General features: G+C 48.5%; 6 protein-coding genes across 6 annotated transcripts; 5 read left to right on the forward strand and 1 right to left on the reverse strand.

Annotated features, from left to right (window-relative positions):
* Positions 1-124: 124 nt before the first annotated feature.
* Positions 125-609, reverse strand: M431DRAFT_93259 (hypothetical protein; the record flags this gene model as incomplete). Its single annotated transcript, XM_024924454.1, has 2 exons — positions 125-373; positions 397-609. The coding sequence occupies 2 exons, from the start codon at positions 607-609 to the stop codon at positions 125-127; spliced, it is 462 nt and encodes a 153-aa protein (XP_024771011.1).
* Positions 610-1014: 405 nt separating this feature from the next.
* Positions 1015-2142, forward strand: M431DRAFT_93557 (hypothetical protein; the record flags this gene model as incomplete). Its single annotated transcript, XM_024924490.1, has 3 exons — positions 1015-1047; positions 1118-1524; positions 1647-2142. 3 exons carry the CDS (start codon positions 1015-1017, stop codon positions 2140-2142), a joined length of 936 nt encoding a protein of 311 aa, XP_024771012.1.
* A 758-nt stretch (positions 2143-2900) lies between these two features.
* Positions 2901-5466, forward strand: M431DRAFT_122935 (hypothetical protein). The gene is made up of 3 exons (XM_024912173.1): positions 2901-3012; positions 3102-3418; positions 3524-5466. Exons 1-3 carry the CDS (start codon positions 2919-2921, stop codon positions 5174-5176), a joined length of 2064 nt encoding a protein of 687 aa, XP_024771013.1. The 5' UTR covers positions 2901-2918; the 3' UTR covers positions 5177-5466.
* A 2325-nt stretch (positions 5467-7791) lies between these two features.
* On the forward strand, positions 7792-10319 carry M431DRAFT_523201 (glycoside hydrolase family 55 protein). The gene is made up of 2 exons (XM_024920530.1): positions 7792-9987; positions 10053-10319. Exons 1-2 carry the CDS (start codon positions 7878-7880, stop codon positions 10220-10222), a joined length of 2280 nt encoding a protein of 759 aa, XP_024771014.1. The 5' UTR covers positions 7792-7877; the 3' UTR covers positions 10223-10319.
* A 440-nt stretch (positions 10320-10759) lies between these two features.
* M431DRAFT_93024 (hypothetical protein) lies at positions 10760-11510 on the forward strand (the record flags this gene model as incomplete). Its single annotated transcript, XM_024924432.1, has 2 exons — positions 10760-11343; positions 11417-11510. The coding sequence occupies 2 exons, from the start codon at positions 10760-10762 to the stop codon at positions 11508-11510; spliced, it is 678 nt and encodes a 225-aa protein (XP_024771015.1).
* A 342-nt stretch (positions 11511-11852) lies between these two features.
* M431DRAFT_511426 (hypothetical protein) lies at positions 11853-12828 on the forward strand. The gene has a single exon (XM_024919653.1). The coding sequence runs from the start codon at positions 11899-11901 to the stop codon at positions 12613-12615; it is 717 nt and encodes a 238-aa protein (XP_024771016.1). The 5' UTR covers positions 11853-11898; the 3' UTR covers positions 12616-12828.
* The last annotated feature ends 550 nt before the right edge of the window (positions 12829-13378 follow it).

Here is a 13378-nt window from a genome sequence, read left to right on the forward strand (position 1 = left end):
TTTCACTTCAATATTATGTTACCATTCGGCGCAATTCACTGTCCATGTAATTGCAATGTATCAGTAGACAGGAAGGGGTTGTAAATGTTTTCTGAATATGCTATATATGTATCTGGTGATCCTTCTACTCTGTTTTCGATGGTTCCTCCAAACTGTAATCGATAAGAGGTTTAGCCCCTGCGACAATGTTGTGAAAATTGCCCAATGTTATCGTTGCCACTTCTTTACTCTTATCAAGAAAGTTATCCTCATCCGGCGCAATATCACTGGCATAGTAAGGATCTTTAAAAGCATTTATATAATGCTCCAAGCTCGGGATCTCCCATATCACGGCACCGTCATGTTCCATGATGGTGAGGGGGAGTGGCATTTCCTTCAAGGGTTGGCGCAGGGAACTAGGGGTGTGAATCTAAATGATGTTAGACGGGCTATTTGACTGGTGATCCCTTTGATGAGATGACTTACCTGCGTGTACCCAATGATGCCATTTTTCTTGGCCCAGTACGCAATCTTGGGCGCATGAATATTCCTCCAGTGGTTGTAAAATTGTTCTTCTGTAAGATCAGGCCTACGCCTAATAAAGGCGATCATGTATAGTGTAGAACTCATAGTGATTGAGATTTAGAATGTAGAGTTGTGGTTATTGTAGAAGTTGGATACGAGATGCTGTTGAAATTTCAATGATTGCTCGTTACTGCAGTCGTTACTATATACTTGTGCTTCTACATGGTTTATGTTCATGGAAGCATATCCTCGACCGGGCTTCGGCCGAATGTTCACTGTATCCGAAATGGGAAGTGAGACCACTGCAGTCAAAATAGTTTGCGAAATGAGGCGTCTCCATAGTGCGATTGTTGTTCCGCCGAGCTCGGCCGAATTCCAACGCTTAGAGAATACCGACATGACAGCAGCTTGACAATTAAAAAGGCCTGGGAAATAATGAAGAAGAAGTAGTTAGCGCATAAGAGACACGTGCAATTGGAAAACAATTGGATAATTCACTGATTTAACAACATGAGTGAAATAAAGAATGTCATCGTCATTGGAGTATGATTTCCTCTTATCCGCAAAGTCTAACAAACCAATCCCGTATATCTTCTAACAGGGCTCTTTACAGGCTGGAGGAAGGTTGAATCCCATCGTCATCTCATCATTGATAGAACACGGGTTTTCAGTCTCTGCTCTGGTTCGCACTTCTTCAACTGCCAAGCCTCCCCCCGAGGTCAACCTCTTTCGCACCGACTACTCCAGAGCTTCCCTCGTATCAGCATTCAAGGGTCAGGATGCTGTTGTCAACACCATCACGATGCCCGATTTCGAGGAGCAAAAGAATATCATTGACGCTGCCGTCGAGGCAGGGGTCAAGCGATTTATCCCAGCCGAGTTCGGGATTGACACATCAAAAGAAAAAGCAGTTGAGATTATGACTTTCCTTCGCATGAAACCGCAGATTATACAGTATCTCCGGTCTATCCAGGACAAGATTTCTTGGACAGCGATTATTACGGGCTTCTTTTTTGACTGGTAAGTTCTTCCGTTGTACACCTCCTACTTCGGCTTGCTCCCTCTCACAGAAATCTTTTCAACACCCGTCTGCACGGAGAGGAAAACATTAATATTTGACTAATGCGACCATGTTCGGATAGGAGTCTCGACAACGGATTCTTCTCTTTTAATCTTCTGGCCCGTACGGCAGAACTCCACCAGCCCGGATATCACAATCACCGTTGTAGCTGGTCGAACTTATCTACGGTTGGCGAGGCGGTAGCCCGCGTTCTGCTTGCGCAAAACTCCCCCATTGTTACGAACCAATACGTGCGCGTCAGGTCGTTCAATGCCAGCCAAGACGAGATACTGAAATCTCTTACTTCAGTTACGGCGCGTATCGAGAGTGCACGGGGCTTAGACACGGTTGAATGGAAGCAGATTAATGTCGACCTAGAGGAAAAGGTTGTCGAGGCGCGGAATACGCTGGCTCAGGGTGATACAAGCAAATTGGGGTATATACTTAGCAAGGCTATTTACAATACTGGAGGCAATTTTGACGATGAGGGCGTGGTTATGAACGAGAAGCTGGGGATGAGGTCACCGGAAGGTCTGGATGCTGCCATTGAGCGAGAGTTGATCAAGCTTCTGCCCTAACACTCAACTATTACCCTGAGTCAAATATAATGCAGATATGCCCTATGTGCTTCAACGAAGAATGGAGCTTATTTAATAGCACGCAGTTCTAGTTGCTGGACTGCTCATTGAACGATGAGTTATGTAGCTTCTGTAGGGTCATCCTTGCTCATATGCGGCCTGTTTTTGCTCGCTGTTAGTTAGTTGCTTACATGTCAATTGGTTGACTCCGATTTGGGATAATAACTACGTGTTACATATGTATAATGCTGGAAACCATCCATTGAGCTCGAATTTTTGTCTCCCTTTGAATAGATGTGTGTCCGCACGATTAAACTGTGGCGCGGGCCATCTTACCTTTCGGGGCCTTGTCCGCAGGGAAACTCGACGCAGCTCTCAGGGTTGTAAACGCATACGTGTATTTAGTTGCGTTACGCTTACCCTCGCCTCGCGAACCGAATTCCGTTACATATCATACCTAGGCAAGTGTATGTGCCAGGGTACTTCAGTCTATTATAAGTGATCCGGACATCTCACTCATAGTGGTAGGGGTGCGGCCGATGGCAGAGTTCCCTAGCCGCACGCAGAAACTTCTAGCCCGCGCGTGGGGGTTGTTTTGTTATCCATGGATGCTAAGCCTTAGCCTAAGCCAGCGATTAGCTTTAACGTGATAGGTCATGATTTAAACGCTTCAAAGCCCGACCAAGTGAAACGTGGAGAACTTCACTTCTCGGCTTTGATCAACTCGCCAAAGCTGGAGCCTGACCGAATCCATACACGGACGACGCTCTTCAGTAATGATTCGACAAGCAAGACAGCAAAAATCGACTGATGCAATGTCATCGCCTCAGATCCGGAAGGTCCGCAAAGGGACACGCAGCTGCTGGGAATGTACGTCTCATTAAACGCAACGCAAACCTTACTCTCGGCAGCCTTGCTATTTGTCTTGTCTGACTTCTAATCAATGAGATACTGTTCAGGCAAACGCCGAAAGATTCGATGCACATTCCCTTCTGGTAACACAAGTATCTGCAATTGGTGCATCTCCCACGGTTCTACGTGCATCAGTCAACGATTCCAAGATGAGACGGGCGATGCATCGCGCGCCCAGAGCATGGAGAGCAGGATGATGCGTGTTGAGAACTTGCTAGAGCAAGTCCTTGAGAAATTAGACTCTACAGGCCGGCAGAGTCGCACCGAAGAGTCACCTGGATGCCCGACAACAGTCGATGACAGTACTGGAATTGATGTTGTTAATACGACATCTAATATTTCAGCTCCTTCATCGAGCTCTGCCGTGGTTTCCGTCTTCCAGAGTGCATCTGTAGGAATAAGCTCCTTTTTTGTTTCATTTCCATTATTACTATAGAAGCTGTATACTGATCAGTTTCCTGCCCTTCAGTTTATGACAGAGATTGGTGGAAAGGAAGCGTGTTCAACAGATGCTTCAACCGTAGCTCTGGATACTAGCCCATCAACTACAGACAACGACACAGGGATGTGGCCGAAACTGAAGAGAGTCTCCCGCCTGCTATTGGAGATGATGCCGTCTCGTGCCGCCATCGAATTTCTGGATAGTCAAAGCTCGCCTTGGATCTGCCAACTTCTTCGCCCTCTTCCATCTCTCAAGCAGTCGAACAAATTTTCGCTACTCAAAACGATGCCACTCGAATCATCAACCCTTAGCCACCCTACGACCATAGCGAGAGCTTTGGTGTGCATTGTGATGTGCCTACAGCAGCTGCCTCAGCATGTCGACATCACGCAATTCCGTCTGCCGTCGCCTCGGAATGAATACATGGAATCTCTGGCTTCGATAATAATATCTTTGGTTACCTCCGATGACGAAATTATTGCCACGTCCGAGGGACTTGAATGCCTTTTACTTCTTTCCATCTACTTTGTTAACTCGGGTAGACCTCGTCGCTCATGGCTCAACAATCGAAGAGCATTGGCAATCGCACAATTAATGAATCTTCACAGGATTTATGGCGAAGATATTAAAGATAACAATGATAGCGAAGAGGTCAACATGGCAGAGCTGTGGCCTCACATTATCCACTACGACCGACACCTCTCCCAGATTCTTGGATTTCCGTGTGGAGTGGTGGATACAAATGAACCTCTTGCTCCAAGCAATCTCAAACTCATGCAGCATTTGGACGAACACAAGTTGGATGCCTTCTATCTTGCCCAGCTCGACCGCATCGCTGCACTCTTGATTGAAAGAGAACAAGGCTCTTCAAGACTAGCAATGTCTTTGACGCAGTCCATTGACAATGCGCTTCTGAATTTGGCCACGTCTGTACCGCACTCGTGGTGGCATCCCTTTGACAGACTCTCAGAAACACAGGCAGAAGCAATGGAGATGCTCTATGCTCGATACAACATTCAACTGTGGCATCACCAGCTCGAAATGTCCAATCATCTGCCTTTTATGCTGGACGCAACAGAAGAACGACAGACCGAATACGGCAGGATCGCGTGTCTCAAAGCCGCGCGACAACTCATTAAAGTCTATCTGCCACTACGAACGACGTTTGGCATGTTCTCGTGCTGCATGACTAATTTTCAGGCATTCACGGCCGCCGTGATTCTCATCTTCAACATGTTTCTACGGTCGCCGGCTGTTGAGATGGAGGCTTTATCTGGCCGTACAGAGAGGGACTGGGGTTTGGTCGCCGATGTCATTGGGGTTCTGGATGCAGCAGTCGAACAGTTTGATGACAGAGTCGCTCTGCAGGCGCGCGACGTTTTGAAGCTCCTCCAGACAATTGAAAAGGATCCAAAGACACTACAAGGCGACAAGTTTCACTTCACGATACCTTACTTTGGAATCATTTCCATTGCGCGAAAGGGCCATGCAGGGGACCAGGGTGACGACCAACAAATGGCCGGTGGTGATGGTGAGAACGCCGACCAATTTGTGTCTCAAGGGACAGCGTTCCACTTGGACTATTCGCGGACCTTTATGACGACGATTGACTTTATGGGGCCAAGCACGGCGGCTGATGTTGACGAGCTGATGCAACAGTGGTTGGTGGAAGACATGTAACAATACCTGGGTATTATTCTGCGGAAGACAAGGATTCAGCTCAATATGGACAGCTCTTTGGTCACTAGGACTCAAAGTCTAGAGGGTGTGTGCATCATTCAACCCCCAGGCACTTTTCTCTTTTTCTTTATTTTTTTTTGTCTTACGTCTACATTATCTTTAACAGAGGGCGTTGAGCTTAACAATACAACCGATGGAACCTTGAAGTCATACCAAAAGCAAAAGGGCGCTGTATCTATTACTGTTTAATCAAGGTTGTGAGGGACAAGCAGACAACTAGGAAAATAAACAAAGATGGTTCATATTCTTACAACTGTTTACTTTCTGCACGCATGGAATTCGTCATTGCCCTCGGGCCTTTTCAAGGCGCACGATGAAACCGAGAACCGCCTATGGCTGTAGACACTGTTTCAAGGCTCTTAGAAGTGAGTCGGGATTCGCCTATTCGTATTCAATTAGTGCATCTCCAGGAACTAGTTAGACCCGCTCGCAACTTAATCGATATCTACTTGAAATCCCACGACGTTTAGTTCATGTCGGACTGCCTATCTGGGAAACTCTAGGCGAGAACTCACATACAGGCGTCACCATCATCGTGAATGGATACAATCCAGAGGTTGATACCACGCAGGGGGAGCAGTAAGTCAAAGGATCGGAGTCCCTTTTGGTGAGTTCCGGATCCCAAGAGCCTATTGTAAAACCCTTACCCGACTTCGGGAGTTATTAGACCTGGTAGAAAATCATCTTTCTCCAAGTCAGTCGAAAAAGGCAAAGAAAACGGATGCGAAAGATGACGAATGATGAGTATGTACTGACATGACCCGTAGCGCTGGAAGATTCCCCTTACTATTCCGAATCTAAACTAAAAAAACAATGAAAGGAGTATTACTGTTGAATCGTAGAGCATGCTACATAAGGGGGCTTAGTCGAAGAAGCCTGTACATCGGTTGCTGAGAGTCATTGTATTACTGATCTTATTGCCTCCGGGAAGGGAATCCGGATTTTTTGGAGATACCAGGGGGTAACTATACTGCAATATGTCCACATAGCTACTTTGCGTGTGAATATCCATTTTGTAGTCGAGATGTTGTGAGATGAAAAGAACCACCACATTGGAGATAATCCTGCATGGCACTGCTGCATGCAGCGCTTCAATTGATGACCATTCAAGGCTTTCGTCCAGGGCCATGATTCGGAGCAGGTCCGCGTGTAAATGAAGCAACACTTGCGGGTGTGTCCCGGCGCCGGCACTGCGGCTCCGTAGGAAGAGTAACCTCATCTTGAGAAACTAAATATAGGTGTGCCACTACATCGTGCATGCTCGTAGACAAAGCTGGAGATTAGTATTCCTCAGCCCTGTTTGTCCTCCCGATAAGACGCATCTCTCAAAAATACTAATTCACATCTGAGAAAGGACGGGAAATACTAGGAGTTAGTAACGGGGGATCATTAGACTCAGCCGTCGGGCTTATGCCACCCTGTCGACGGACCAATCTTTATTTTTATTTTTATTCCTTCATATCTATATTCACTCACCATCTTTATTTCTGTTCTTATACTATTTCCCATCCTCTGGTCTGCCAATGGCGCAAGCACTCCTACATCTTGTACGAGTACTGGCCATCCCATCTAATCAATGTCTCCAGCGCCCCATTGATGGTATTAATTTTTCCGTCTCCGTCTGTTTCAAGCCGCATGACTTCCATGGCTAACCCGTGTGAAAGCGTCGCATCGTAACTAGGGCCGCGCTAGATGTCTTCAGTCGCGAGATTGACGCAAAGACAGCGCCAACGCTGCCTTGATCACTCATCGCCTCGCTCTATCAGTTGTCGGGGTATAGTATTTATATACATCTTTTATCATCCAATCTCTATTCTTGCCCCTCATGTAATCACGAGAACGAGCACGAGCACGGAGCCGCACCAAGAACCCTCAGCCTCACTATTAGGCCCCGTGTCAGCATTCAAAACCCACACAAGGGGTAATTCCCATGGATTATCACTGCTAGTGTCTCCCAGCACTATGTCTGCTACCAAACGACAGTCGGCCAAGCCGCCGAACAGCGCCGCTTTGCCCCTGTGTCATAAAATTAGCACGGCAGACTAGTTCTTAGCTGTCCCTAACTATAGCTGCTCAAAGTGGACTTCCGACTGCCGATCGGTGTCAAACGCAGTGGGGAGAGAGGTGCTGTTTCTATTTGTCCGACCAATCGATCTGGAGTATCTTTGATGATCAGGACCGCTGGTCAAAGGCCACAGTAAGCCGGCTGTGGCCCCGTTCATCACGGAGGCTGGCCTTTACGGGCAAACGTCCAGCTGGTTGTCAGAGATCGGCGGAGTTGTGCTGTCACGATCTGCGCAGATGCCTCTTGTATGTCCCGTCTAGGCAGGACGTGATGGACGAGACGGTCTGGAAATGACAGCTAGGGCTTCTAGTAGGGCCATCGGCCCGATGGGGGGCATGAACTGCTTGGGCTGAATAGGATGACTAGGGATCGAGCGGTAAGATGAGCAAAGTTCTTTATATAGATGGCGATGTTATTCTAGTGAGCACCTCTGACGGCTTGATCACGCGGTCAAGGTGGTCGTAACCAGCCACCAAGGTACTGATTGCTTCTTTAATACGGGCAGCGTCTCGTTATCCATTCCTTTTTTGCAGTATCCTTTTTTATACTCTCGTTTCCTGTCACTCATTTCTCGCCATGTTGAAGTCACTGGCCTTTGTGGCCGCCCTTCTGGGTGCCGTCACGGCCTCGCCAACACTGGCCCGCCATGAGGATCGATCTCTCCAGCCTCGAGCCAACACATCCTTCTGGTATGCTGCCATGGACCACACCGGCCAGTACAAAGGCTATGCTCCCCACGCGCCGAGCCCCAGCTCCTACAATGTTTTCGTTGCTGTGAATGCTGGAGATGCTGGCTCTCTCCAGAGTGCCATCGACTCAGCCGGCAGCAGCAACCGACAGAATGAATGGCTGGCATCTCAGCCTCGAGTTGTGTATATTCCCCCGGGAACCTACACGCTTTCGCAGACGCTCAACATGCGCACCGACACTATCCTCATGGGCGATGCCACTAACCCCCCCATCATCAAGGCTGCGTCTGGCTTCAGCGGCAACTACCTTGTCAACGGCCAGGATCCCTCCACAGGCGTCTCCGGCGAGCTCTCGTTTGCAGTTGGATTGAAGAACTTGGTCCTGGACACCACGGCCGTCAGCGGAACCTCCAGCATCTCTGCCCTTTACTGGGGAGTTGCCCAGGCCGCTCAGCTGCAGAATGTCAAGATTGTTCTTGCGCCCTCCAGCGGTGGGAAGGGCCACACTGGTATCCAGCTTGGTCGTGGATCTACTCTTGGCCTTGCCGATGTGCGAATTGAGAACGGCCAGAACGGTATCTGGCACAATGGCCACCAACAAGCTCTGTACAAGAGCATCTACTTTTACAAGAACACGATTGGCATGCTGATTAGCGGAGGCAACACCATCACTCTGCTGAACCCGACCTTTGATACTGTTGGCACTGGTGTTTCCAACACTGGCGGCAGCCCCTTTGTCGGTATTGTCGATGCCAAGTCGATCAACTCGGGCGTTACCTTCACCACCACCGTCTACCCCTCGATCGTCATTGACAACCTGAGCAAGGACACCAGCTCCGATGTCGTCGTCCTCCGCGGCACAACGGCTCTCAAGTCGTCCAGCAAGATTGTCAACTACAGCTACGGAAACACCGTCGGCCGCAGCCCCATCTTCGGCGCCGTCTCCGGCACCACTGCCCGTCCGGCCGGCGTTGCCCCCGGCGGCCGCATCCCCGCCGTTGTTGTGCCCAACTATGCTCAAAACCCAGTCACCGACTTTGTCAACGTCAAGGATCCCAGCCAGAACGGCGGGCAAACGGTCAAGGGCGATGGCAGCACCGATGATTCGGCAGCCCTCAACAAGGTGCTCCAGTTTGCTGCTGCTAATAACAAGATTGCCTACTTCCCCTTTGGCGACTACCGCGTCCTGTCCACTCTCGTGGTTCCCGTTGGCTCTCGTCTTGTTGGCGAGGCTTGGGCAACCATCTCCGGTGGCGGCAGCTTCTTCAAGGACGCCTCCAACCCCAAGCCCGTCGTTCAGGTCGGTAACGCTGGCGATGTTGGCGTTGCCCAGCTGCAGGATTTCCGCTTCACCGTCTCTGATGTGCTCCCCGGCGCCATCATCGTCGAGTTCAACGCCGCTGGTAGCAATGCTGGCGATGTTGCGCTGTTCAACTCGCTCATCACTGTCGGTGGAACTCGCGGTGCCGATGGCCTGACTAACACCTGCGGCAAGGCCAACGCTGAGTGCCAGGCTGCTTTCCTCGGCCTCCACTTCACCAAGACCTCGTCAGCCTACGTCGAGAACACCTGGAACTGGGTTGCCGACCACATCACCGAGGGCTTCAGCGGCGGCTCCAACATTGCCGCCAAGGGAGGCGCCTTGGTCGAGTCGACAAAGGGAACCTGGCTGCATGGACTCGGCAGCGAGCACTGGTGGCTGTACCAGCTCAACCTTCGCTCTGCCAGCAACGTCGTTGTCTCTCTCCTCCAGAGTGAGACCAACTACGACCAGGGTGACAACACTCAGCAGGTTCCTCCCGCTCCCTGGAAGGTCGATGTCAATGGCTGGGGTGATCCTGATTTCTCCTGGTGTGACAGCACTGCCCGTTGCCACATGGGCCTTGCCAACTATGTCCAGGGCGGCTCCAACATCTACTACTTCGGCTCTGCTTCTTGGGCTTTCTTCAGCGGTCCGGGATACCAGGGTTGCGCTTCTGGCGGTTACCAGTGCCAGGGTAAGTTGACATATACTACTCCGGATAGACATTATAAGAGGACATTGTGCTAACATTTGTGATAGACTACATGCACGTCATCAAGACTGCTCCCACCAACCTCCAGATGTACGGCATGTGCGCCAAGGACACCAGCGTCGCTCTTCGCCTGGCAAATGGTACCAACATCAATGCCCAGCCCGACTTCACTGGAGGCTGGAGCCCTGGTAGCGATGTTGGCCGCTACACCACCTAGATATCGACATAGGAAAGGACCTTCTAACGGAGGAGACATGATGTATATATGTTAATGTTGGTTTGCATATAGTATTAATTTCGTAGCAGTATACCAGGAATTTTCCCATGTATTGCTCTTTTAGAGCTTCATTGCGTGCAGATGGCATCATGCCTGTGTTGTGTCTCTACGTGGCTCGTTGTTATTTCCATGTTATTTCACGTGTGATCTAAAGGAGTCTATTATATGCATACTACATGCACGCCCATATAAAAGGAAATGACAGATAGGTGAAATATTACACATGTCACATTAAGGTTCTCTCCCTGCTAATGCATCTAATCATCCACCATTATTCCTTTTGAATAAGGCGTCAGCAGCTGAATGCATCGTTTAGTTAATACGAGATATTGCGGAGTTCCCATTATATCCGATTAGTGGCTGTACGATACGCATGTAAATATAAAGACAGGCGTCGCTGCGTAAAACAACGAAAGATTCCATTCATCCATTACACCCGTTTGGCAAAACACTTCAACTTTATTCGCACTTTTAGCCATGGTAACTGCTTCGGCTTCGTCGCTGGACGACATTACGAATGAAGAACTTCGCGGCTGGGTGGAACTTATAAAGCAAATACGAGCTACTGCCGACGCAAGCATCAAGAAAGAGGAAGCAGAAGGCGTGTCCTTTGATCAACGAGTCTTTGACGACTATCCTTTCATCAAGGCGCCCGCATCGCAAGATGCCATCCAGCAACAGGAAGCGACGCTCCAAACGACGCTGCCAGATGACTACAAGCAATTCCTTCAGGTCACGAATGGTACAGGATGGACTGGTATTGGCTGGATTCCGTCGTTGTGTGGTGTTGAACAACTGCGGTGGGAACAAGCGGACGCTGTAGGATTTGAATCGCTGCGCGTGGAAACTTTCCCGCCCAGTGTGACGTCTCTAGGGGAGACGATATCGTTGACCAGCGAAGAGTTTGATGAAGCTCCGCCGCTGGAGCGAGTATTGAGGATCAGCGATGAAGATGAGGATACTATTGTCTTCTTACTAGAGCCCGAGTATGTACGAAAGACGTGGGTGTGGTTGGCTGGGAAGAGAGGGATCGAAGTTAAAGATGCGCCAGGCCAGTGGCTGTAAGTTCTTGACAACTGTCTCAAAGCCATCCGTTTATCCTAATTTCTTTATTTGCTAACTCGCTGGCCTCAGCTTATTCGTGTTTGTACCTTGGATGGCAAGCACCAAAGTGCATCCCACTTTTGAAGGATACATGCGAACCAGAGTCAGAACCATCAAGGCGTAATTGAACAAGGGCTCAGATAAAAAATCCCAACAATATATATTGAACAGCAATCAACTGATGAACCATCGCTCGTATCAAAAGATCTCTCTAGTTGTTACACTTGCCTAGCTTTGAACAGCTAGCGCCGAGTCGTTGAACTAGCAAGTGATACAGTCTCATGAGTTTGAACACATCTCATGACTGCAAGCTGCTGACAGATGCGCCTTAGATTTGGCATGTGAATTTGTCAGCCGACACATTCCGGCAGTTGATGCCAGATAACTGAATTCTCATAAACTGTATTTAAATAAATCGCCTTGAAATTCTCTTAAAGAATTAAAAAAGAAAAGAACTAATGAATAGGTCTCTTAATGGGCACAGAATTTGCTTCTTACAATAACAAGCAATAATGGAGCAAATATCCGGAATAATTGAGCGGGGTCTTCCCAACGCCGTCGTCTACGATCTCACAACGCCGAACGAAGTTACAGTCACGCTTCCATCAAGATCAACCTGGTCCAGCGGTCTTCACTGGCACGAAACCCACACAGAATATCTCAAGGTCATCAAAGGCAGCATAAAGGTCCGCCTAGGGGATACCGAGCAAATCATCACCGCGAGTAAAACGAACCAGCCCGAAATCAAGGTTGAGCGATACGCCTGGCATGAATGGCAGCGAGCGCAACTAGACGGAGAAGAAGTCATCGTTATTGAGAGGACAGACCCAGAGGATGGCGAAAAAGCCTTGTTTTTCTGGAACCTCAATGGAATCATTCTGAATGCAGGGAGAGTCATCAGTACGAATGTGCCAGGGTTCTCCTTCTTCCCTGCGACGATAAAGGACTTGATCATTGACTTTTGGATCACGTTCAACCTCTTTATCGTGTTTCACTCTTTGGACAACTTCCCAGTCATTTTGAGTACGACGAAATTCTGGAACGGAAAGGCATCGCGCGCAAAGGCGGGTCCATCAGCAGATTGGTTTGTATCTCATGTATTGTTGTCGCTTGCTTCTTGGGCAGGTCGCATTTTTGGACTGCGGGCTGTAAGGCCAGAGTATACGCCTGCTCAGCACTATCAGCGTTGGAAATCACATAATTATCTTGAAAAGTCGAAGGAATCTTGATGAATGGTGTGCTTTCAGTTTTTAATGCGGGCCTTAATGCGATGTATATGGGTGTGTATCGGTCTGCAGGTGAGAGATGGGCGCTCTATTTGGGAATTGGAGATGATATTCTCTAACGGGTTATACAAAAAGATTTATAGGTACATAGTCTTATTAAGTACCATCAGGTTTCATGTTTTAAATCGATACTTTGCCGAAGAATTATTATGCCTGCGCTATTGGAATGCTCTCTCAATTATTGATTCCCCGCTGGATTTAAGCTTACCATTGTGCATGTTGATCTCCTGGAGCTGACTGGATGTTTTGTTTCGTACCTGCGTCTTTGTGAAACAGGAGCAACAGAAATGGAGCACGTTCATACCTACACTTTTCTGCTGATCTTTGTCGTCTCTTCAAAAGGTGTGCTCAGCTTCTTTTCCTGCGTACGTACACTTTCAACGGATGGGAAGGATGCATGGCACTGTTTCATTCAATGTTTGCTGCATCCCCAGATTATTAATTAACCGGCAGATTGACCCTCTTTCTGTTCAATTATCCGTTTAACAAGTGAGATTTCCCATAGTCTATGGACTCTCATGACGCAACATGCACACATAAGTCCCTGTATGCATCGTCCCAGAATTATGGAGCTTCAATGTTACCGTACACTTGAGAGAATGATCACCGCCACTACACAAGACACAAGCCAATACAGTTTCCTGATTTCTTGCACCCTGTCTCTTACAACTCAGTGTGACATGATGAGAATATCAGTTAATTGAGA

The sequence above is a fragment of the Trichoderma harzianum genome (assembly GCF_003025095.1).
Source record: "Trichoderma harzianum CBS 226.95 unplaced genomic scaffold M431scaffold_12, whole genome shotgun sequence".
Classification (NCBI taxonomy): Eukaryota; Fungi; Ascomycota; class Sordariomycetes; order Hypocreales; family Hypocreaceae; genus Trichoderma; species Trichoderma harzianum.

Coding starts and splice junctions, on each gene's coding strand:
- M431DRAFT_122935 (XM_024912173.1), top strand. CDS start 2,919: ATGATTCGACAAGCAAGACAGCAAAAATCGACTGATGCAATGTCATCG. Junction 3,013..3,101: donor GACACGCAGCTGCTGGGAAT/GTACGTCTCATT, acceptor GATACTGTTCAG/GCAAACGCCGAAAGATTCGA. Junction 3,419..3,523: donor CTCCTTCATCGAGCTCTGCC/GTGGTTTCCGTC, acceptor CCTGCCCTTCAG/TTTATGACAGAGATTGGTGG.
- M431DRAFT_523201 (XM_024920530.1), top strand. CDS start 7,878: ATGTTGAAGTCACTGGCCTTTGTGGCCGCCCTTCTGGGTGCCGTCACG. Junction 9,988..10,052: donor TGGCGGTTACCAGTGCCAGG/GTAAGTTGACAT, acceptor CATTTGTGATAG/ACTACATGCACGTCATCAAG.
- M431DRAFT_511426 (XM_024919653.1), top strand. CDS start 11,899: ATGGAGCAAATATCCGGAATAATTGAGCGGGGTCTTCCCAACGCCGTC.